General features: G+C 34.5%; 1 protein-coding gene across 1 annotated transcript; it reads right to left on the reverse strand.

Moving 5' to 3' along the window:
* Positions 1 to 847: 847 nt before the first annotated feature.
* On the reverse strand, positions 848 to 23,467 carry LOC111710918 (sodium channel protein Nach). The gene is made up of 21 exons (XM_023485115.1): positions 23,358 to 23,467; positions 22,872 to 22,925; positions 22,228 to 22,323; positions 19,953 to 20,047; positions 10,631 to 10,664; positions 9,793 to 9,834; positions 9,464 to 9,577; positions 9,039 to 9,111; positions 8,329 to 8,402; positions 7,854 to 7,992; positions 7,584 to 7,623; positions 7,464 to 7,504; positions 5,731 to 5,933; positions 5,426 to 5,532; positions 5,186 to 5,297; positions 4,570 to 4,735; positions 4,404 to 4,510; positions 4,102 to 4,137; positions 2,660 to 2,775; positions 2,023 to 2,132; positions 848 to 1,501 (listed from the first exon to the last, which is right to left on the reverse strand). The coding sequence occupies exons 1-21, from the start codon at positions 23,463 to 23,465 to the stop codon at positions 1,398 to 1,400; spliced, it is 1,971 nt and encodes a 656-aa protein (XP_023340883.1). The 5' UTR covers positions 23,466 to 23,467; the 3' UTR covers positions 848 to 1,397.
* Positions 23,468 to 24,132: the final 665 nt, after the last annotated feature.

Consider the following 24,132-nt stretch of genomic DNA (forward strand, 5'->3'; position numbering starts at 1 on the left):
TAATATCAGTTTTGTTCTGCTAAAATTCATTGATTTTTCATTTTTTTAAATATTTTAAGTTCCAAGCAAACAATAATATCTCAAATATTTTACAAAATTTGAGATGTGTCATTTTTAACTTACATTACATGAATAAAGCATTTGATGAGATATATTATACAGTTTTATCTAGTTATACAGTTAGGACAATGGTCAATAATATAAACCTTGTTGAAAAAAAACTTAGAGGTAGCCGTTGAACAAGCAGTTTAGATCTGGTTATGACTCTACGACGTAGTTCAGAAAAAGAAAAATGCTATTTTATTTTCTCTAAACAGAATTTTTTTTTTTTACCTCTGAAATTATAATTTTTAGGTCTTCCCTCAACTGCTGGGTTACACGTTTTTTTATATTCATTTGTTTATGAACATGTGTCAACAGCAGTAGAAGACCAAAAAAATGTCTAACTTTAACAGTTGAAGGGAAAAACTGTAAGATAAAAACTTGCGTTTTCAGCAGTTGACGGTAAAAGAGTTTTAGAAAAATTTGTAATTTTAGCGGTTGAAACAAAATTTTATAATAAATTATTAGTGTTTCCATTGGTTGAAGGTATTGATATTTTTTAATTATTCTTCATTTCTAATTCTAGTTTAACAAGGGTTTAAGCTGTGTTTCAACTCTCAACCGCTCTTTCATTTGCTACCACTGTTTTTTTTCTCCAAAGAAATCAGTACAGTTAGGATCAATTTAATTTTTATGTGCATCAGATCCTGATCTTGGATCTATCCTGTGGAAAATGGATCAGGATAAGGATCCAGATCATGAGTTATTTTTAAAGTTATGTTTATTTCCAAACACTTTAAATGAGTATTTTGATTTAAATCCTTAAATCTGCTAAATTTTGCAGATTGGGTTCCAGATTCATGGAATTGAAAATTAGCAGAATCCAATGGATCTGGATCCAGATCCTAAGTATTGAGCAGTAAGGTGTCCACCAATGATAACTTATTTAAAAAATGGCACAAGTGGCCTTGGCTGGTAGCTTAATCCATTGCACTATAATTTTTTATTTCATAAAATTGTTTTCTTACTTTTTGAAGGTTTTTAACATAACTTGCTTAATTTTGAATTTTGTCAAAACTTTCTTGCCAATGCCTTAGAAAATTCTAGATGACATAATAAATTCAAGAAAAACAGATTTGGAGTTCTGTAGGGCCTTTTTAAATTTTAGCAGTTATTATACCCTAAAGTTTTAAATATATGAGCTAAAAATATAGATAAGTGCTCACTTTACACTTTACAATCGGAAAAATTACCACTTTGAAAAGTTGGTCATACCAGGACAAATCACTGCACAAAATGTTAATTTTGATGTCTCAAGTGTGAATTCCCAACTGGTGTATTCTAGTTTACATCGATTAATCTCTCTTGAGATATCTGTGAAGAAAGAGATAGTAGAGAATCTCAAATCCACTTAACAAACAGAATCCATTGCAGAGACCAAAAGTCCCTCCAACCAGAGCTAGAATATAGTTTTTATAGCATACCTATACACTTTTAAATATAGAGCTACGGATCAGAATGTGAACGCTTACATTTGACTGGTTCTACAAGGAGTAGTTATGTTTAAAAGTGAAAGGGCTAGATACGCAAGATTTTTTCAGAATCAAAACCGAGTTTTTAAACAAATATGACATTCAAAATCGATTTAAACATATAATGTCTACATTGCTGGTTGAGACAATGTATTGAAGTGTCACCAGGTAGAATAACTGTGTACCTGATGTTGCATGTTCATAGGATCCAGATCTTGGTTACTTTCCCAAAGGCATTTTCCAGAGTGTCAACTTTCCCAGGGTATTTTTCCAAAGTGGCAACTTCTCAAATGTGCAATTACCTAACCATTGGGAAATTGCTACTTGGTAAATTTCACTTTTGGGAAGTTGTCACTTGGGAAGTTGCCCTTGGGAAGATACCTTTGGGAAAATACCTAACACCAAAAGATCCACACACATAAAGGTAAATACTTATTAAGATCCATACCTAGAATATCTACCCAACCAAACAGCTGATCCTTAGAGAACTTAGTCACACCCAGATCTTTAAAATAAACATGAACCAAGGAGTTCTTCAACAATTTCTTCTCAAATGTCCTAAAAATATCTAATTCTAGCTAATCCAAATAATTCTGGGATTTAATTATATATTTTCTTGTGTAGCCTCCTCCCCATATATATATTTTGACCTTAATTAGTCATGCTTGGGATAAGAAAGAAAAAGAAATTTTCCTTAGAAGGAAGAGCAATTTTTTAGATTTTTGAAATTTTAAAAAATGCCTCTAATTAAGATCTTTACTGTTAACAGAAAATGTTTCTTCTTCATGTCACTTCTTCTTCTTTTTAGACCATTTGTCCTCATTCTTAAATCTTTTCATCCAATGCTTGCTCATATTGGTATTGAGGGAAGGAAGAGGGGTAAGAATTTAAACCCCTGAGTAGCTCTATAGCAAAACAAACAGATGAAACCACTTTATTTTTATCCAATTCAGCAAACCAAAAGATTATTTCGATTTAAAATTGATTAGTTGCTTGCTGTGCTGAGCATGTTCGTAACAGATGTCCAATACTCAACCCATAAGTTGAACTGAATTCCATATTATAAATGAAATTGAATTACTTACTCATCAACGCAAGAGTCTCCATTGTAATATTTGGAAAAAGCATCGTACTCCTTCTTAAATAATTGGTTGGAGGTGGTACATTGTCCTTTCAGACAAAGTATCTTATTAAACCAGGCCTGAACATTGATAAACATTGATATTGTGTAACATTTACTCTGTTATTGTAAGCATTTATCCCTACAGGGTCAAAATCAACATTTTCCATACTTTCATGAAGTTATGGAATTTTAGAATTACATAAGAATAGGAAGCTTACTCAAAGTCAAGAATAAACATGGAATATCTTTTTAAAGGTTTAAAACATCCCCATATTCCCCAACTCTTGTGCTTGGGAAAAATTTCAAAAGGTATATGGAAGGATTTGTCCTTCATTCAGCGCTGGTCAAACATGGTCAAATATAGGGTCTTTATGGTTTCTGAACTTAAAAGAAAATCAGGTTTTTGAAATCTTGCCTGAATTGTAATCATTAGCATTTTTCTGTACACACAACAAAATTTGATGAATACATAATTTAAATATCATTAACTTTTAAGAATCTCAATTTATAATTTATTTTAAGACTCCTTTACCCAAACTGCAGAATAGAACAATTAAGAAACTGATAAATTTGCATAATTGAGTAAGATACAAAGACCCATAAAGTGATTTTAAATGTGTTTTGTGTATTTCTGCAGATCAAAATCTTAAATTTAACTTCAAAAATCTGTTATATCCTACTCAAATCTTAGAGTTTAACATTTACTTTAGTGTTTTCCTCTCCAGTTAAGGTAACGGAGACTTAAAATAGGTTTTATCTTCATATTATTTGTCTTAAAAGATAAGATATGCAAATAATTTGTATATTTTAAATAAAAGTGCGAGATTTAAAAAACTTTAACTCCTTCTTCAGCCCTTTATGAAATATACCATGAAAAAACAACACCTTATACTTAATTAATTAATTTAGATCAAGTCTAAAAACATAGAAGACTCTTTAATTGACTAGTGTCAGGGGAATACATTTTTAAGAAAGTAAAGAAAATTATTTCTGATCCGTTGGGGGGGAAAAAACTCGCAAGTTTTCCCTATTTTTAATACTATTTACACATAACTTATTGGTTTTTCCTGAAAAGTTATTTATTTTCCCATGTTCAGCAAAAAATGCCATACAAATTTTATTAAAATTAATACTAAGTAACCGAACACATAATTTTTAAGAAAACTTATACCCATGCCTTTATTAGTCTATTTTAAGAGAATTTTGATTTATGTTAGTTTGAATGTGACTGGTTTGTAATCCATTTTTTCAACTAAGCTTTAATTTACTTGACACTTCTGTAAAGTTGACAGATGAAAAACTTTTTTCTTATGAACTGAATTGAATTATAATTAGGAAGGTAATCAAAGGATTTCTCATGTATAAATAACATAGATTATACAATATACATATTTTAAAGCTTACATTATTGTTGTCCCTAAGAGGTGCTGAAGTGATCTCCTGAATAATTGTAATCTATTATTCTCTCTCAATAATTTTTATAATTCTTTTATACTTTTGTAAAGTTCACAACAAGTTAGAAAATAATTTGTATCTTTTAACTGACAATAAGTAGCAATCTGTGAGAATTGTGGAACAGAAACATTAAAATAAAATAGATCAAATCTTTGGAAACTGTTTAAAGGAATGTAGCAGAGACATTAACTGAAATTGATATTTGAAAATGTGACAAAAATCAAAGTTTAACATAAAGTTTAAAATTTAACCTTGGTGTACATCGTTTGATCACAGTCATCAGGACAATCACAGACTATACCATCTTGAACCCCCGGGTATTTGATGGTTGTTTTTCCAACATTTGCATTCAAAAACCCTGAAACAAATATTTATTTTCCAGTTTGCTCTTTTAGATATCCATTCTAGGTTATTCACCTGTTTTATTTACCAAGCACTGGAGCTGGTCAAAAGTGCATGCTGAGTTGTTTCCTTGCTTTAGATTAGCAGCAACAAACTTTTTAGGGAACTTTGGATAGTAGTACATCAAACAGTTACAGAGACTGAGAGTTGCTGCAGCCTGGCATTCAAGTAAGCAGTTTGCCTGGCATCATTAAAAATTACATTTGATATAGTTTTATGCAAGTTATTAATATGGATTATTGGTTTTGACCTAAGAACCAGCCACCTTGTAGGTTTCTAAAGGTTGTTGGTACCAAAAGCAATGAACAGCAAGAAAAAATTTCCCCTAAGCTATATTCCACAAGGTCCACCATCTGGATCTTTCTATCCTTTTATGTTTTCTTGCCAAAAACATTTAGTTCCACCTAAGGTAATTTACAACTTCTCCCTTTTCTCACCAAACTTTTAATACATTCTTTTTTCCAAATAATGTTGCATTTCAAATGAAATCTCCACATTATCCCCAGGTTAACCCTTTCACATCAAGAGGCCATTATAAGCTAGGCACTAGAAAGCCAAACATTGCTTTCCTGCTTTTCTGCATTTTTTTTGAAAGGGTGAAGAAGATTATATTTTGAATCAAAATTGTAACCTGACTGTAAGACTTAAATACATTGAGGTTCACATTTAAATCCGGCACATTGACTTCATTTTCCAAAAGACATGATCTTCTTGTCTGTGACATGCTTTGCACACTCTCTGTTCTGAAATGTGCATACATGAACAAGTATTAACAACTTATGGATGCTGTAAAGACACAAAACAACTCTGCTTCAAGTGATCTTTGTAAATATGTACAATTTTTAATTTTTTGATTAAATTAAATACTTACGATTTTGTGACTTGTGCAGACAATGCGATAAATGTCTCTGTTCCTTCATGGATTGGAATGGATTTTGCAGATACTTCGGGGAACTCATCAGGTGAATGAATCAAAACCTTTAGATCATTAAGAAATCTTAATTTGGAAAAAGAAAATAATTATTATACAAATTACTATAGTTAATATTGATCTATAAAATGGGAATTGGGTACTGGATAAATTCTTTTTACATAAAAACTAACATATAAAACAAAATAAAAAAATCATATAAGACATGACTCAAAGATATTTAGAGAGACATGATTTCTGATTACCTTGAATCCTGTAAAATAATCAGTTGAAGTATGTTCATCCCAAGTATTGACAAATTCATCAGCTAAGTTTGGATCAATATTAAAAGTAAAACCAAAATCAGGGCCAGCAAGGTTAGTGTTAAATATCACAGTCTCTTTCTTCTCCTGCTTTTTGGGTGGAACTGCAGGAGCTGGGGGAGCTTGACTTTCTCCAGTTGTAGATCCTAGAATTAGGAAAGAGTAAATTTTTCCGTTTTTGCTGTTTGACTGAAATATATTATCCTTTTCTCTGCTGCTCATTGGGCTAATTAGGGTGAGTTGTTTTTTTAATTCTTTTTCATTTGAAACACATCTGCTGGCAAAGTCAGAGCTTGATGGGAAAAGGACTAAACCGGGATACTTCTACTCTTTTAAATGGTGTATAATTTCCATAATGTCTTCTGTGTAAATATGACCACAGGAACATTTTTAGAAATTTAAAGTCTGTCAACTTATTCTTATTCTTAATATAATCTATCCAAAATTTGAAGTAAAATGTGGATTGGTCGACAATTTTGGAACTACCAAAATTAAAATTTCAGTAAAGCATTGTTGAAAAGTATTGTTAGTAAAGAGGCACTATAATTATTGTGACACTTAAAAGTAAATTAAAGTGAAAAAGATCATTAATTTACAGCCAACGTCTTCTAATTAAACAGTTAAAAGTCTTTTTGTGGATTTCTGAGAATGATGGAAGAGAAAAGACACAAGAAACAAAATCAATTCTTAAAAGGAAAAAAAATTTTCTATATTTCTTTTTTTACTTTTTGTGACTGACTGAGAAAAGGACAAAAGAACATAACTCAATTATGTTTGAAAATCCAGCTTTCTACAAGTCAATGGCAAATCAACGCTTCATGAGATTAACAAAAATCATATTATTAACCAAACCAAATAGTTAAGCCTAAGGAAAAAAAGGAAGCAAGATCAGTAAAATAAGTGTTCACTATGGTTTACAGGGTTACCCATAGTCAAGTTTTTAAGACAATGGCGCAACACAAAACGTTGGGGTGTATGACTTTTAATTAATCTTGAGCAGAACAAAATAATAGAAAGACTTTGATAACAAACTGGAAATAGATTTATTGATATTTCATTTTTATTTGTATGCTTGTATGCCCACAACCCTTATCCAAAAATAAATTATTAAAGTTAAAAAAGTTTATTAAAATAAACATTTGTAATTTTTTCTACCTGTTTCTGAACAGTTAGAAAAAATTTGCATGACAGGCAGACCCATTAGTTAACTATTTGAAAGTTAACTGTTTTTTTGTTAACAAAATTTCCTATTAGTTTTATTTACCTCTGCATATCAATAGAAATTTGAGCAACCTATTCTAATTGTCTTTTAATGGCTTTAAAAAAATGCCTTAGAAATTATATCCACTTATTGATAAAAATTTCTTATGAATTAAAGCAGTCACTTCAAGCCCCTGTATTTTTTAATACTGAAAATTCTTGATATGAAAGTGTTGTAAATTTAGGTCAAATTTTTATTTCATCACATCTTAAATTTCAAAATCTATGTATTTTCAAAATCTCAGAAACCTTTGTCCCTTTTCATCCGTTCTTTCATTTTCATTCAGATATCTTTCTATAACTATTGGTTGTTTTGTTGGTTAATGAATTAAAAATAAATTAAAAATGGCATTTTTCATCTATTTTTTAAACTACTGCTCCTTAGTGGAATTTTAAGAGGGTTTATAATAATTTACCTGGCTTATTAAGACACATATTGTCAGTATCCTTTTCATAACTATTAAATAATTTACATATTTTCAAAATATTATTTCTAATTATGTAATTTCTTAGTATGTAATTGAAAAATAATTTACCCTGCAATGACACCGGGATATCTTACTGTAGGCGCTGTTCCTAAAATCCAAATTTCAATGATAATTAGTGAATTAAATCTATATAATCAATGCTACTAGATTCATATATGTTTTAAAAAGAAACCATGTTGGACCATAAAACCAGGGCATTTGAATCCTGACATATTTTGTTACAATTTACCAAATTGGTTTTGATAAAATGGTGAATTTGATGAAAAATACTAAACATCTGTAAATTCGAATTTTGTTGGTAAAAACCTTATAATTTACCTTGAGTTGTTGTTTCCTCTTCTGCAGAATCAGTAGGATCCCCTGCTGCAGTCCCAACATTATAATCATAATCATCATTCTCTCCATACTCAACATAGTCATCATAATAATCTTCATCCTCAGAGCTGCCACTGGATTCCTGGAAAGTAACACCATTTGCTTATTCAAAGCTTTTGGATTTAGGAGGGAAAAAGATTTAGGATCAAAATAGTTTAATATAATATTTGATAAAATGTAATTGAGAGAATTTAGGAGTTTTATGAATTATTTAAAGGTATTTAAGAGTATTTGAGAGTATTTGAGAGTATTTGAGAGTATTTGAAGATTATGACAACTATAGAGGACTTCTCAAGAACCTTTGAAAGTTTTTAATATCAGTTAATAGTTATCATGAAAGTTTTTAGAGTTTTTTTTATGATATTTGATAGAAGTAACCTTATCAAATAATGAAATTTTTAATAAAAATGTGTGTTTCCTTTTCAAAGTTGTCCGCAATATTGATAGTGTTGAAGGAACAGCAAAATCCAGAATCCGTTTTTCTCAATTGAACTAAAAAATACTAAGGATGTAGAAAAGTTAAATTTCACTAAAGCTGGGATCATTCATGGGGGGGGAGGGGGACTTTCCTGTTCCAGGTTACCTTACATAGTCATGTAATTGTACTGTACAGCTTGCTCTAGCTGGTTCAAAGCCTGGCACTTGAAATGAACCGGAGTTTTTAAAGAAACAAAATAAAAATTTAAGAAAAAATAAAGACTTATTTACTCATAGAATGTTATGAACAAAACAGTTTTTTATGTCATCTTTTTGTGACCATCAAAAGCTGTAAACCTCAGATACCAAATTCTTAGATTTTGAAAACTAGTATACATTCAAAAAGTTTTAAAAATTGTACAGAAATTTTCTATTTTTAACCAAACTAGATTTTTAGCATATTTGTATGGTCATATCTTTAAAGTTAAAACCTTTCAAAATTATAAAAATTTTCAACTCACCAAAGTCTTTAACTTTCAAATTTACCAAAATCGTTATCAATGAAACTACCTTCAACAATCTTTAATTTCTAAACAGTAAGCACTTAAAATGCTTATATTTTGTAAACTATCAACATCTGTGAATTAAAACCTTTTATATTACATTCGGAATTATCCATTTTCCAAAAAAATATTAAAAAAATAAATTTACCAAAATCTTTACATTCTACTTGCTTCCCCTGCCATTTACAGTAGAGAAACATACGTTCACAGTTTGGTAAAATCTATATTATGATTTTTATTATCATTATTATTTTATTATTATTTTAATATTATTCTTATTATTATAAATACTATTACTATTATTATTATTGTTATTATATATTATATATTTATCATTATTATAGTTGGCCAAACGGCTGCACTGCATGGGCTGACATATTTTTTATTGAATTCTTGACTAGCTGGGGGGTAACAAAGTGTAAAAAAAGATTTTTTTAAATCATAATTTTTTTGTTTTAAGAATTAAAATAATTTTTTTTTTTAAATCATTATTATTTTTACATATCATTTTTATACGATCAACTTATTTCTTTTATTTTGTAAAAGTTCTGAAAAGGTTATTATATAGTTAACCTGGGACATTAATGAAGAAATGTTGACATCCTCTTTAACCATAATCTTCTCTGAACCTTCTGTTTTAACAATTAATTCCGGATCCGATTGAAACTTTACAAGGTTGGTTACCAACTAGATAAAAAGAAGAGTTTGAAAAGTTTTTAAACGTTAAATTTTTAAAATCCAAAATAATTGACAGATTTTTCTTGCGGAAAGTATGCACTATAAATAAATTACTACAGTTACATGAATTAATATTGAAGAAATTGTAAATTATTTGCATTTAATTTTAATTTTTTACTTTTCACAGACACACAAAAATAAGATAAGTTTTGTTCTCTACTATCCTGATGCAAATCATCCTTTTCATATTGTTTCCACGGAGTTTTCTAGGAATTCCACGTTTTCAACATTTAGATCTTCATAAGTCGAATTTAAAGAATTTAAACGGTGTATTTGATCAGTCAAAACCAGTTTCTATAGAGCGTTGGCTGAAATCTCAAAACACTAAATACAATTTCAAGTGGAACCAGCCATGTTTGAACCGCGTGTCATGATTGAGCCATGGCTTAAATTCTTTAGATTCGTCCTCAGGTTTTATCAGATGCTGAGAAGAGGCGAGATTTAGCTCCAGCAACTTAAATCGGTTTCCAAGGTATAGACTTTTGAAGCAATGGATTTAAGTTTAATTACATGAACATGTGTTTAACCAAGAGATAAGTTATAAATATTTACCTATTAGAGCGCTGTCACATAGATTCAGATTACTATTAAAAGTTGCATAAATTTGTAAGATTGGATCGACTTTGAAACGTCGCAAGGCCTTGACGCACAGTAACTTTTTAGTAGCCCAGATATATACATTTTAGAACTATGTAGCACTTGTTTTAGCTGTAGTTTTTAAGAGGTAACAGGCAAAAATCTAATCTATTTTTGTGTGAAAGCTTGAAACTTTTGGATCACTGTGCACTGAGACAAAAAAGTTTAGTCTGAAGAAATGAAAGATTATACCAGTATATATTAAAGCAGCCAAAAACCAGCTTAAATATTAAAACATTAAATACAACTTTAAGTGGAACCAACCATATTAGAGGCGCGTTTCAAATTTAAGCCGCGGCTCAAATTCTTTAATATGGCCTTAGAATATATTTAACATCTACATTTAGTTTTAATGTTGAAAATGCCCTTAATGGTTTTCTTGAAATTGTTGTTTGAAATCCTAAAATAAAATAATTAATGTTTTAATATTATTTGGGTTGAAATCCGTTTCCGGGTCTTTCTAGTTATCACTGTATATATTTTCAAAGTCTTTAGAGCAAATAATTGAAATGGATGACACAACATTTTTTTGTGTGGAATATTAGCGAGGGTAAGTGATAAATGATAAATAAATAGATAAATAAATGATAAATTTTTTTCTTGCATTTTATACAATTTTGCATAAAATTTTGAATGAGATCTTTGGGTGATAAATAAAATCCATTTGTTTTGTGTTAACGCAAATGATTTTAAACATCCCAAAATAAATGTTGTCAAACAAAATGCAATCAAAGTCTTCAGGCATGCTTTAAAGCTTGCTGTTTCATGACTAAACATAACAATTAAGAGACGACTTTAACATCTTCTCTGGTTTTTGAAATTTGAATGAAAAGATTGCATGAATCCCGGAGGATACTATCTTTGTAATAACTAATAAGCTGTTTCTAAACAAAGGAAATGAGTCTTTGCCACAAACTTTGATTTTCTATCTCTATATCTTTGCAACCTAGCATTCTGGGTGTCCCAATAAACATGGTAATTCAGTGACGAATTCGATATTTTAAATAATTTGTCTGCTATGTTTACAATTTGTTTGTTTATGTTTTGACTGCATACGGTTTTACTTAGTAAAAAAAGAAAATTACAGTATACAAACAGAGTAAACTTGTCCGTCTTCACTGTTCATCTTGCAGACACATTATAGACACATCTTTACAACCATTTACCGTTTTCATTAAATAAACTCTAGCAGACATAATAATATTATGGCTTTTGAAATTAGGTATTACAATGCTAATTCATAACAAAGACGATATCGAATTCGTCACTGAATTCCCATGTTTATTGGGACACCCTGTAGTAAACCTTAGATTCTTCAAACTATGAATTCTGTTAAATCAGATAATTTAAATCTAGAATATTAACCCCATTCCAACTGAGTGGCTGTCACACTAATCCAACCCTTTGTTTTTTAGCGATAACTCAAAAAGTATTGATCTGAGGCTGTTAACATTTTTTGACTTTTGTAGCTCACTTTATGCTAAAAGCTGGGCTTATATACCATTACCTACTACCTGAATCCTCAGGCATACTACCTGAATGCCTTATTTTACCTTATATCAGACTCAACCTAATGTAAGATATCTAGATCCGAGATAACATAATGATAACTCTACTCAAATTCTAATTAGAATCTAAATGACTCTATCTCTTGCCAAACTACTGGTTCTCTATCCTTAGCCAAAACTCAAGGCTAGTTACACGTCTGTATTAAACGACTAATCTCATTGAACTAATTTATTTTATATACAGGTGAAATTAAGCTGACCGTACTGGCCAGTAAGGGTCAACATGAAATATGATAAGATAGATAAACGAATATAGATAAATCAGATATTACTAGCATGGTTACATAATTCATTACAAATACCCCGGGCAGAAGTGATGAGAGTATGGTCTACAAAGCTGACTATCTCTTATTAAATTGTCATCAACATCATCATCCAGCATAACCTATAATGCGGTGTCGATCTGGGAAGACGCATCTAACGTTTGATCCTCTCGCCTCAGCATGTTGAAGTAGGTCATCTTTCATTGATATAGCATTTTTTCAATGTACTGAAACTAGTCTGGTATCTCTAATATTGGGAACATAGCACTCCCTTATACTAAGGACTCCTTGGTTTCTTGTTGTTAGGTTACACTCAATTTTATTGAAAGAAAATGATTCTCCCCCTGACATCATGTAGCTGTGCATCCTGGGTTTGAGTATGCCGGTTGGGATATACATCTGATGAGATGATTCGCTCCAATCTTTAACACCCTCCGTAACTGTGATGGAGAGGAACATGAATAGTAGCATTAACCCTATACGAAACAGAGAGCTACCCCATACCCTGTTGCACCTCCTTGTGTCCCTTGTTGACTGTCTGGTAGCTGGAGAGATAAGATTGCTCTGCACCACAGAAGTACCGTCCAATCCTGTCTGCACCGATAGTGTTGCGATCATTCCCGCCTGTCAATCACCGCTCCGAGATGACTGAATACTCCTTGATTTGCTGTGCAACTGACTAACAAGGTCTGTTGTATGATTTGAACTAGCCGCGGTTGCAGCTATGCTCAACACAGCAGCTGTTTTGCTGTACCGGCGTGTATTACTGCTACTAGGGCCCGGTATCAAGGCTGGATGTATCGCCCCGGCCGCGTCTCTGGTCCTGGCCTGCCTGCCCAGCTCTGCAACTGTGTTCGGAGGTAAAGGTACCACCAGGTCTCCTCTCTCGTCCCTGATTGGTTCACTCTCGCCTTTACATTCGCAGCTGGCCAATAAACAATTCGCCGCTCTTTTACACTTCTTTGATTGGTCCTCAAGGTTCCAGCTGCCATCGTATTCTTCATAACTCACCGGTGTAATGTCCCGTAAACCCCGCTTTATCCCTTCTCTCCTTCTCAATTTGCAGTTGCACGGGTTTTCTACGCACTCTGATTTTCCCGGTTTACTCCTGTAACCCTCTCCTGCATGTCTATCTCATTCTCTACACCCTCTGATTGCCCCCTCCCTGCTCCTGTTCCCCCCTCCTGCATATCTATCTCATTTTCACGGGCCAGGGTTGGCTGGGTCGGTTCATCTATACCTTCTAATCTATTGTTGTGCTGGGTCTCCGCCTCTCCACTGTCTCCGCCTTGCATTTCAACCTCTCTGTCTAAATCTAGTGTGGGGTGGGTTCCCCCCCCCTCCTTTTCACAGTTGGATGTTATCTGGGTCTCATGGTCAGTCTGTCTAACCTCCTGTGGTTCTGTCTGACCAGCTGTCTCCCTTCTGTCCTCTGGGTCTCGTCCTCTCTTGTCTGACTGTCTCTCTTGGTTCTTAAACCTTTCTGTTATCGGTTTCTCTAGCTCCGAGCTCGGAATTTCTGTAATCTCATCTCCCCCTTGAAATGCTGGGTGGGGAGGATCACTGGGTAATCCGTCCACGTTGTTCTCCCCCCTAAACTCCTTGAGAATGCCTAGACTCACTATCCTCGGTTTCCCTTGCTCATATACAGCCCTCACTTTGGCTAATGCTGGGGCCAACAATCTCGCAATTTTATGAGGCCCCGCCCAATAAGACCTGAGTTTGTCACAACTGCCTGGAATGATCTTGGGATCAAAGATCCATACCCACTGTCCTACGTTAAACTGGTTCAAGATTGGCTTGTAATATTGAGCATTTCTCCTCACCATTTGCTGTTGTCTCTCTCTCATCCCAGCATAAGCAGTTTGAAACCTTTCTTGTATAGTCTCCGTCCAGGCAGATACATCCCTCTCAGCATCCGGTCGTGGGATTGGGTAAACCCAGTGGATGGGAACTATCGCTTCCAAGAACGATGTCTGGCCTGTACTACTATGTACCATAGTATTATAGGCCAGACAAAGCCGCTTTGATTCCCAGGTCCCATTCATTTTGCATCTCCCTGCCCAAAGTCCTCAAAATACCCACTATTGTTCTATGCCATTGTTCCACAATATTAGAGGATGGGTTGTATGGGGGGGTTCTTGTATGCAAGATCTTTAATTCACTAAACAACTCAGTCCATAACTTAATTGCAAATTCGGCTCCATTATTGGAATGAATTTGGTTTGACAGGCCGAATGCACTGAAATGTTCACATATCAGAACTCTAGCCACAGTGCCTGTTTCCTTGTTGAAAATCGGATATGCACTTGCAAATCTGGTAAACCAATGTTCTCTGGAACTTGTCTAACGTTCTGGCCACGCCTCATGACAAATCTTAAACACTTCCTCTAACTTCACTGCTGGTAAACAAACAAGTAAAGCATCATATGGCTTGGCTGGATCTGTGTGACGGTTGTAACATAGGATTCCATTATGCATCACAAACAGGGTAGGATTGAATATCTGCCTCACTGATAGCACTTCCTGTATCCCTCCCCTCACTTCCTGCATCTTTGGTACTTTGCCACTCAAGATCCACTTGATCACTTCCTGCCAAACTACATCCTCTTCCTGTAACTTCCTCAGTTCATTTCCCTCTACTATCTCAAATCTTGTCTCCTCAATTAGGTTATGAATAGCAGGTAGATATCTGGCAAACTTCCGCCTCACTTTTCCTATTTCCACGGGGTTTCCTTCCAGTTCCGATGCAAAGGTTATCTTCATTTCTCCCACTTCATTTGCTTCTTGATATTCTTCGTTTTCTTCTGTTGTTGGCTCATCTAAATGCTTGGCTCTTGAAAAAGCATCTGCATTAACGTTCTCACTTCCTTTCTTGTGTATGACAATGAACTCAAACTGTGCCAGTTCCGTGTACCAGAGTTGAAAAATAGTTTCTTCTGATTTCAGATTCATGATATACTTTAAACTAGCAGCATCTGTGTAGACTAAAAAGGGGGGCCGGTGCTTCAGAATATGTTCCCACTTCTTCATACACTTCACCAAGGCGAGTAACTCACCCTTGGCGCTGGAGTAGTGTCTCTCATAACGATTACACTTCCGCCCCCAACAACCCAGAAAACGTTCTACTCCCTCTTGTTTCTGAGACAAAACCCCTGCAATGTTTAAGATGACCAGTCTGTAGTAAGGATGAATGGTTCATCTGAATCAAAATCTGGATAAGCTTGTATCCACCATGCTGAAAACTCCACCTTCAGCTCCAGGAAATCCTTCTCCATATCTTCCGTCCACACAAATTTCTCTGCCTTCTTGAGACTATTCATCCTGTTGGTCAAGGCTGAGTACTTAGGAATAAACCCCCTGTAATAACCCATGAAACCCAGGAATGACGACATCTCCTTACAACTGGTGGGGCGTGGCCAGCTCTGTATATCTTTCAAATATTGATCCAACATCTGTATTCCGCCCTGGCTCACTTTGTGTCCTAAATATTCGGTTTCTGTCTGAAATATCTTGGTCTTCTTAGGGTTGAATCTTGATCCCTGCCTTGGTGTGAGCTTCCACGATGCTCTTCAGATGCTTCAGGTGGTCCCAGGTGTCCATAGAATACACCAGGATGTCGTCAAGATATGATAACCAGTACTCCAAAGGTAAATGTGCCAGGGCTAGGTCCAACATCCGGCTGTAAACACTTCCTGCGTTTGACAGGCTGAAAGGCATCTGGATAAAACGAAATGTGCCGAAAGGACTGATAAAAGCTGTACAATCCCTGCTCCCTTTTCTATCTGTATCGCGTGATATGCCCCGCAGGCGTCAATTGAAGTGAAGATTTTTGCACCCTTCAACTTTTGCAGATTTTCCTGAATATTCGTCAGAGGATAAGCATCCTTGATTGTGACGTCTTTAAGCAGCCTCAGGTCAGTCACCCATCTCGTCCTCCCATCTTTCTTCTTCACCAGAACTAGTGGCAATGCCCAGGGACTATTTGCAGGTTCTATAATCCCTTGTTGGATCCACTCATCCAATTGTTCTTTCAAGTTTGCCCGCTGATCAGGATTCAATGGTCTCACCTTAGATCTCTTAGGTACTGCTCCAGGTTGTAATTCTATCTGCAGCTCCAGTAAATCTGTTTCCCCATAATGATTAGGATGAAGTGCTAACGTGGAAAAGTTCTCCAAGAAAAGATTGATTACTTCCTCTTTCAACTTTGCATCTTTTTTTCAGAATTTCGTTCTCATCTATCTTGAAACTGTCCTTGATAAACTTTCACTTACTCTCCTCCGTTTGGAAATCCGACTCCTGCAGAGAATTGACTGATTCTGAAGAATTACACACTTCCTCTTTGTCTAAATCTGATACCGTACTTCCCCTTAGTTCCTCCTTAATCCAGGCTTGTTTGTCTATACACATACTATGAATGGTGCCTAGCTTCTGTCCCACACACATCCTCTGCATGATTCTCTACATATATCCCTTGTACACTTCCTGATAGATTATAGGCATTTTCAGGAAGTAAAATTTTTCTCCCCTTCTCTTGATCTTCTAACAGTAACGATTCTACCACCCCAGCCCCAGTCCAGTTACCTTCAGTTCTAACTTTGACTAATTTAGCACTTCCTGCAGGTAAAGTTATCTTCTCTGCAGCCCATAACTTCCTCTCTACTACTTCCTCTACTGGATCTATGTGGTTCACTTCCGGTTCCTTTTTCTCTGCTTTCCACACCGCCGGAAGTATCTGGGTATACTTCTTGTTTTCATTATCTTCTCTCCGACCTTTAATCATGAAAGGGAAAGGTTTCCCATAAGCACTGCACAGTCTCGTTAACCTTTCCTGTCCCTTACTTCCGGTAACTAATTTCACTTCCTTCTCCGTACAGGATATTGACACTTCCTGTTGACGAAAAAACTCGATACCAAAATTCACTGCATGATTTAGTCCTTCTATCACAATCGGTTCTACTTCAAATCTCCGGTCCAGGCCATCCAAGTAGAATCTAATCTTTTCCCCTTTCCCTAGTACTCTCAATCCTTTCCTACCTTTCTCCGCTGTGTTTACTCTGGCATTACTCTCCTCCAACATTTTCCCTCCTATCATCTTCCAGAATTCACTAAACACTAAAGTACCTTTCACTAAATTGCCTGTATCTACTATGGCTAATCCATATATGTCCCTCTTAAATAACTTAAATTTCACATACGAGGTTTTTCGGTCATCTCTCTCCTCTAAATTAACATTGTTCGGATGTACAAGAATATTCTTTTCCCATTCTCTCAGTTCTGATCTTTATGACCGTTAGGCCTTAAACTACCCCTCACTTCCGGGTTAAAACTATTAGATACTTCTCTAACCTTGTGTTTAATATCTAATACTTCCGTTCTAACATTATTAACTTGCACTTCCGGTACTAATTCACACGAATTAAGGACATTTGGATTAAAAGAAATGTTCATTAAATGATTATTATTTACATTCAAATCATTATTTTCTGCAATCATAGGAGTTAACGACTGTCCGTCATTGTAACTCCCTAGGGAAAAACCGCCTCTGGAACCAGTTTCTTCAGAACTTCTTGCATTGCTGCCATAGATTTAGCCATATCCGCCATCTGTCTGTCCCCCATATCCGCCATTTCCTCTCCTTCCTTGATTTCCCCGTTCTCCTCTGCACTCTCGGGATATATGACCCTCTTTCACACAATTATAACACGAAATTGATGGGCGGGAATTATCACCTCAAGGGTTTCCCGTGGGTTTCTTATGGGTTTTTTTCTTTTTCCATTCTTCAAACTTCCTGCAGTCCCTCTTCTGATGACCAGTTTTCTTGAAAAAATAACACGTATCTCCATTCTGTAGAGCATTTACTCCTCCCTCATCCTCTAAATCCTCAACATCAGACACATCCTCCACCAACCCTGGCATGGCGTTGATGTCCATGGGCACCTGTCCCGTCTTCAACATCTCGTTGGCCTTGTTTGTCTCACTCCTATCATACCCATAAGTACTATGTAGACCAGACATATCTTGTGCTGGGGCCCTCGGGTCCATATTATAAGTCCTCAGGTTTACCAGTTGGTGGTCTAGAGCTGCTTTAATCTCTTTTTCATGTTTAATCTCTTTGGGCATAAAAGTAAGACAAGTTTTCCTCAACTCAGCGTTATACAGTCCTAGCAAAATATCAGTATTGAACTCTACTAGACTCCTCCGGGCTGGGGGGTAGGCTTGCATGAATAACCTCAGCTTGTCTGTGTAATACTGTCTAGCATCTTCATTTCTCGCCTGTCTCCACTGCATGTACTCCATCTTCCTGCCTTCTTCATCCTTCTCGTGGGTAAACTTATTTAATAACTCTTGAAAGAATTCGCCAATTTCGTAATTGTCGAAAGCCAATCCATCAGGTTTCAACAATATTATCTCAGACTGCTCTTTTCCCATTATGCAGTCTAGCAGCATCCTTTTTATTGCATCATTGGGGATCGTTTCACACTCATTTCTTGACAGATGCTTCTCTAATTCACCACACCAGTCAAACACTTTGGCAGGATTACCATCATAGGTCGGAGCTTTGCAGCAAATCCAACATCCTCTTCTTATACTCAGCCTCCGCCCTGCTCAGATCTCTCAACGTCTGCCTATCTCCTCTACCAGCTGCCTTTCCGTTTTCAGATAGGTCAAGTAAACTTCTTGAGCATCTTCCACCTTAGGGTGTTCTAGTATTGCAACTACTCTGCCGATAGGATCCTGTGTCTCTGGTGTAGCTGCCTCTTGCCATGTCTGGGCGAATGATTTATCCTTATCTCTCCGCTCCATACTGGCCAATTTATCTTTAGTCTCCGTCAGCTGAGCTTGCAGCATCTGAAACTGCTGCCTTATCTCCGCCATGCCATCTATAACTGGGTGAGATGGTCTCTCCATCTCTACTTCCGATCCAGAATCGTCACTGGGTAGACTAGGATATCCTTGAAAGGTAGCCACTGTGTTTCCTGTAGCCCCACTTGATTCTCTCACAGGCAAATCCTCTCCTGTTAGAACTTCTCTGGCTAATCTGTTAAACCAGGTTTTCACTTTACTCTTTTTCTGGAATACTTTCGTAGTCTTGGGCATCTAGATTTGGGTTCAAGGTTATCCCACCGCTGCCACCACTTTTGTAAGATATCTAGATCCGAGATAACGTAATGATAACTCTACTCAAAGTCTAATTAGAATCTAAATGACTCTATCTCTCGCCAAACTACTGGTTCTCTATTCTTAGCCAAAACTCAAGGCTAGTTACACGTCCGTATTAAACGACTAATCTCATTGAACTAATTTATTTTATATACAGGTGAAATTAAGCTGACCATACTGGCCAGTAAGGGTCAACATGAAATATGATAAGATAGATAAACGAATATAGATAAATCAGATATTACTAGCATGGTTACATAATTCATTACACTAACTTAGATCTTCTTCCAGTTATTGGATTTATAGCTCTTTGGAAAGCCTACAACACAAGGAAGCAGATTTCACAATTTGTGCTAAGAAATTTTGCGTAGAAAAGTGATTTAAATATAGTAAACCTTAGATTCTTCAAACTCAGAATTCTGCAAGATCAAATAAATTAAATTTAAAACATTAAAGGATCAGACCATCTGGTTGCAAAGATATAGGGATAAGAAAATTTGAGTTTGTTACAAAGGCTCAATTCCTTTACAGCGATCAAAGATCAAAGATCAAAGATCATAGATCATAGATCGAAGATCAAAGATCAAAGATCAAAGATCAAAGATCAAAGATCAAAGATCAAATAAAAGATAAAAGATCAAAAATCAAAGATCAAAGATCAAAGATCAAAGATCAAAGATCATCTTTAAAAACCTGAAGTTTGAGCAGACGGTTACTCCTGGGAACTTGATGTTAGCAATATTATAGTTGGTTGTCTCAACACTGATGATGATCGGAGAATCAGAATACTAAAAATTAGAATTAAAGGAACTGTACTGCACGTAATTCCAAGTGACCCTGCATTTATAAAGTGTCAAACCCGATTTTCAACCTTGAATTGACTAAAAAAAGAGATTTTATTTTTAAAATTATTATTTTTATTTGAGGTTTCTCTAAAGTTCAGTCAATTAAAATGACGTCCCCAGTACCTTAAAGAAATCAAATCTCTTTATCTTAAATTTGAAAATGCACCAGAGCTGAAAACTTTAGAATGAGATATCCTTAATCCCGATTTACTTAATCTGAGTATCCAATGGACACCCTTTTGATTTTTTTCTTAAACCGTTCTTTCTTGTATATAGAAGAAAAAAATCAAAAAACTTTTTTTTAAATTAGAGAGTCCCGCCCGTTTCTGTATATTAATCTTAAATGCCGCGCAAAATTTTTAATTTCTCGGCTTCATATAAGCGACTCTAATTGGTTGAATTTTATACACTTTTCAGGATACAAGTACATTATTACGTTAGTCTCGATATTAAGACAAAGAAAGGATCAAGCAACAATCTCGATATCCACCATTCTAAAGTTTTCAGCTCAGTTTAAAAACAAAAACCGGCGAAAATTTGATAACAATTAAAGATGGCGGCTTTTGAGCAACAAACAATAGCTACAAATTAAAGCTACAAACAACAGCTACAAACAATAGCTACAAATTAAAGCATCTAAAAGCTCAAAGTACAATATTTGAGAATTGTACAAAAATATTAATGATTAATTGGTTCAACCGAAATGGTAAAAAATGTAGCATTGTATCAATCATACCTTTACTTGTTCATTTAATATTTAATGTTTCACTTCATACTTTGTTCCAACAATAGATTTACAAATAATTTATTGCTAAACTTTGTGTGTTTACTATGGTTTATTTGGTTACCCATGGTCAAGTTTTTCAGACAACGCAACGGACCGAAACAAAACGTTGAGGTACATGACTTTTAATCGATCTTGAGCAAAACAAAATAATAGAATTAGACCTTGATAACAAACTGGAAATAGATTTATTAATAAATCGTTTTATTTGTATGCTTGAGCTTGTGCTCACACCCCTTATTCAAAATAAATTATCAACGTAAAATATTGATAAAAATTGTCAAAAGGAATCGAAATTGTGAACTTGGAATAGGATTGTAGGAAGACGACTTTTCCAATTTTAGCTTTAAAATATATTCTAATTTACGGCTAATTAGCTGAATTGTGTAGCGTTGCCCGTGGAATCTTTAAAAACGCTGGGCAGAAAATAACTTGTTGTGCTCAAACGGGTTATCTGAAGGACATTCCATCTTTCCTACAGGGTTACCTACAAAGGAATAGACTTTAAAAGACGACCTAAAGCTCTTTAAATCTATTAATTAAAGACTTAACTTAAAAAGTTTTTTAATGGTATACTAAATGAAAATTAAAAGCCTTATGGATAACCCACCCTGTACATTAGAATGAAAGTATTTGTTAATGTTAAAACTCTCCAACACTATTTTAAATAAACTTCAACCTCGTGGCATCAGTCAGATGAGAGCGTGAACATTACCCTGGTGCTATGAAGAGTAACATTGGAATTAAAAAATCACATAAACATAAGAATGATTCAATGTCGTCTTCCTATTCCAAAGTTTTAAGGGGCAAACTTTATGTAAACAAACAGTATTTACATTACATTGTACCAACCACCAATCAATTACACATTTTGACTTTTTTATTTCAGGGAAATTTAGGAATGCAAAATAAGAAAATGTGGCAAAAGGTCAAACAAAAATTACTGTTCATACACTTTATATTTCTAATGAAAAAAATGAATAGTCACTTTACCTTCTGTAGAATAGGAAGCAGCATATAGATGAAGAAATGAATAATACTTTATGTAGAAGAAGAAATGAAAATATACTTTACCTTCTGCAGAATAGGGAGCAGCATGTAGATGAAGAAATGAAAATACACTTTACCTTCTGTAGAATAGGGAGCAGCATGTAGAAGAAGAAATGAAAATATACTTTACCTTCTGCAGAATAGGGAGCAGCATGTAGAAGAAGAAATGAAAATATACTTTTCCTTCTGTAGAATAGGGAGCAGCATGTAGATGAAGAAATGAAAATATACTTTACCTTCTGTAGAATAGGGAGCAGCATGTAGATCAAGAAATGAAAATATACTTTACCTTCTGCAGAATAGGAAGCAGCATGTAGATGAAGAAAATGGAAATCAGAATCTGTAGTACAACCCAGAGAACTTTTCCACTCCAATGTATTCCATCCTAAGAAAAATTAAATTCAAAAATGAATATTTTGAATTACTTTTGTACAGTTAACCTATCAAATCTATCAAATCTATCAAATCTATCAAATCTATCAAATGACATTGCATGGGAAGGTTTATAGATGCTTAGAATTACAAAATGTTGTAGCCAAAAGCATTTGATTTTTGTGAAAATTTAGAAATATATACGAACTGAAAAATTGAAAACTTCAATTGTTAATATTGATATCATTAATCCATCATATGAGAATTTATAGTGTAGGTCCCACTCATGGATTAATTCACAATTACAGATAGGACACTAGATGTCGTCTTTTCAAGATTCAAGATTATCTTTAGTTCACAATAACCCTGAGGAGTTACGCGCAGGTAGCTCGACATGCTCTCTCTATATGTCTTTTATTCAACACTGCCTGTGCAGACCTCCTTTGGGCTTCTGCCTCACGGATAGTGACCGAAACCCCCTAAATCTTAAAAAAGACGGTATCTAGTGTCCTTTCTGTTATTGTTAATTAATCTATGGTTCAAATCTCAAAACAAAATTACCTCAACTATAAATCTGAGACAAGCTATGGTAGCATTAGCCATATAATCTTCAAACTAAATACAGAATCATTTTTTATCAGAAAAGCTCAAAACAAAAATCATATTTTTTCGTAAACTCGAAAAGCCAAAAACATTTTAAAAGTGCAAAATATTAAAAACTAGGAAATAGGGAACAATCCTGGCTCTTTCACACCAAGATGTTAAATGTTCTTAATTTTAGAATTTTTTTAAGTTCACATTTTTTTTACCCAGAAAGGATGATACTTCAAAGAGGATTGTACGAAATTATTTAATAGTCCGTTTTCTTTTTTTTTGTCATATTTTAGAGTTTTGGGTCGTCTTTACAGTCTCATCCTTTGTGGGTAACCCTGTATATCTAACGGTAAATTTACTCTGTTTCCTAGGCACAAACTTTTTTTCTCAGCTTTTAAAATATTTTACAAAAAACTGTTTAATAAGAAAATATTAAATTGGCGAGAAAATTACTTCAGCCTTGGCCACAGCTCCCATTCCAGGTTTCTTATCCGTATCATCATCCTCAACATCAAGATCAAAAACCTTTCTGGACTTCTCAGTTGGAACAACAACCGACATTTTTACCTGAAAACTCATTCGCGCATTTTACCCAATTTTATATTTTAACAATGGTTTTAATAGTTATAGTTTGTCGCATTAGGTAGTACAAAGATATAGGGATTGAAAATTAAAGTTTGTGGTAAGAACTCAATTCCTTTGGTAACTATGAATGTATATAAAAATATATGTGTCAAAACTCCAAAGTCGTCTTTGAGTAATTATTCTTTGTGAGTGTGCCTTAAATGTAAAAACATGGCGGCCACAATGTTGGAATTAGTTAATAATTATTTCTCTGTGTCATGTTTTTCTGACCATGATATATTCTCCTAATCAATTGTAAAATAGAAATTTAAAAATTGAGATTTTTTTGTCCCCAGGACATGATCGGGTTGTTACGATCAAATCTCGGAATTTTTCTATTGCGAAAGTTTGGTGTTGTCTGGGTTTTTATCTACCAGGGGTTGTAATCTGGCAGCACATTCATCCATCCACGCTTCATTCATCCTGAGAAGAGGGTTGACAAGATTCCAGCTGCCTAAGATTCTTCTTAGGCCTGAGAATATAGAGTGCAGGAATCCTTCTGATAAACTGGAATGAGGCCCGGGTGCCATACTGATAGGAAACATCACACTAATTGCTCCCTAACATCTGTAAGCCTGGATTTGATACCCCTGCAGGTACCTAT

Source organism: Eurytemora carolleeae, unplaced genomic scaffold (genome assembly GCF_000591075.1).
Source record: "Eurytemora carolleeae unplaced genomic scaffold, Eaff_2.0 scaffold953, whole genome shotgun sequence".
NCBI lineage: Eukaryota > Metazoa > Arthropoda > Copepoda > Calanoida > Temoridae > Eurytemora > Eurytemora carolleeae.

Bases quoted from the DNA above. Each gene is read 5' to 3' on its own strand.
- LOC111710918 (XM_023485115.1), bottom strand. From the start codon at position 23,465: ATGTCGGTTGTTGTTCCAACTGAGAAGTCCAGAAAGGTTTTTGATCTT. The intron at 9,835-10,630 runs GGCATTTTCAAC...TGGAATTCCTAG, and splicing joins ATTTCAAGAAAACCATTAAG to AAAACTCCGTGGAAACAATA. The intron at 9,578-9,792 runs GATAGTAGAGAA...CTTTTTATCTAG, and splicing joins AAAAGGATGATTTGCATCAG to TTGGTAACCAACCTTGTAAA.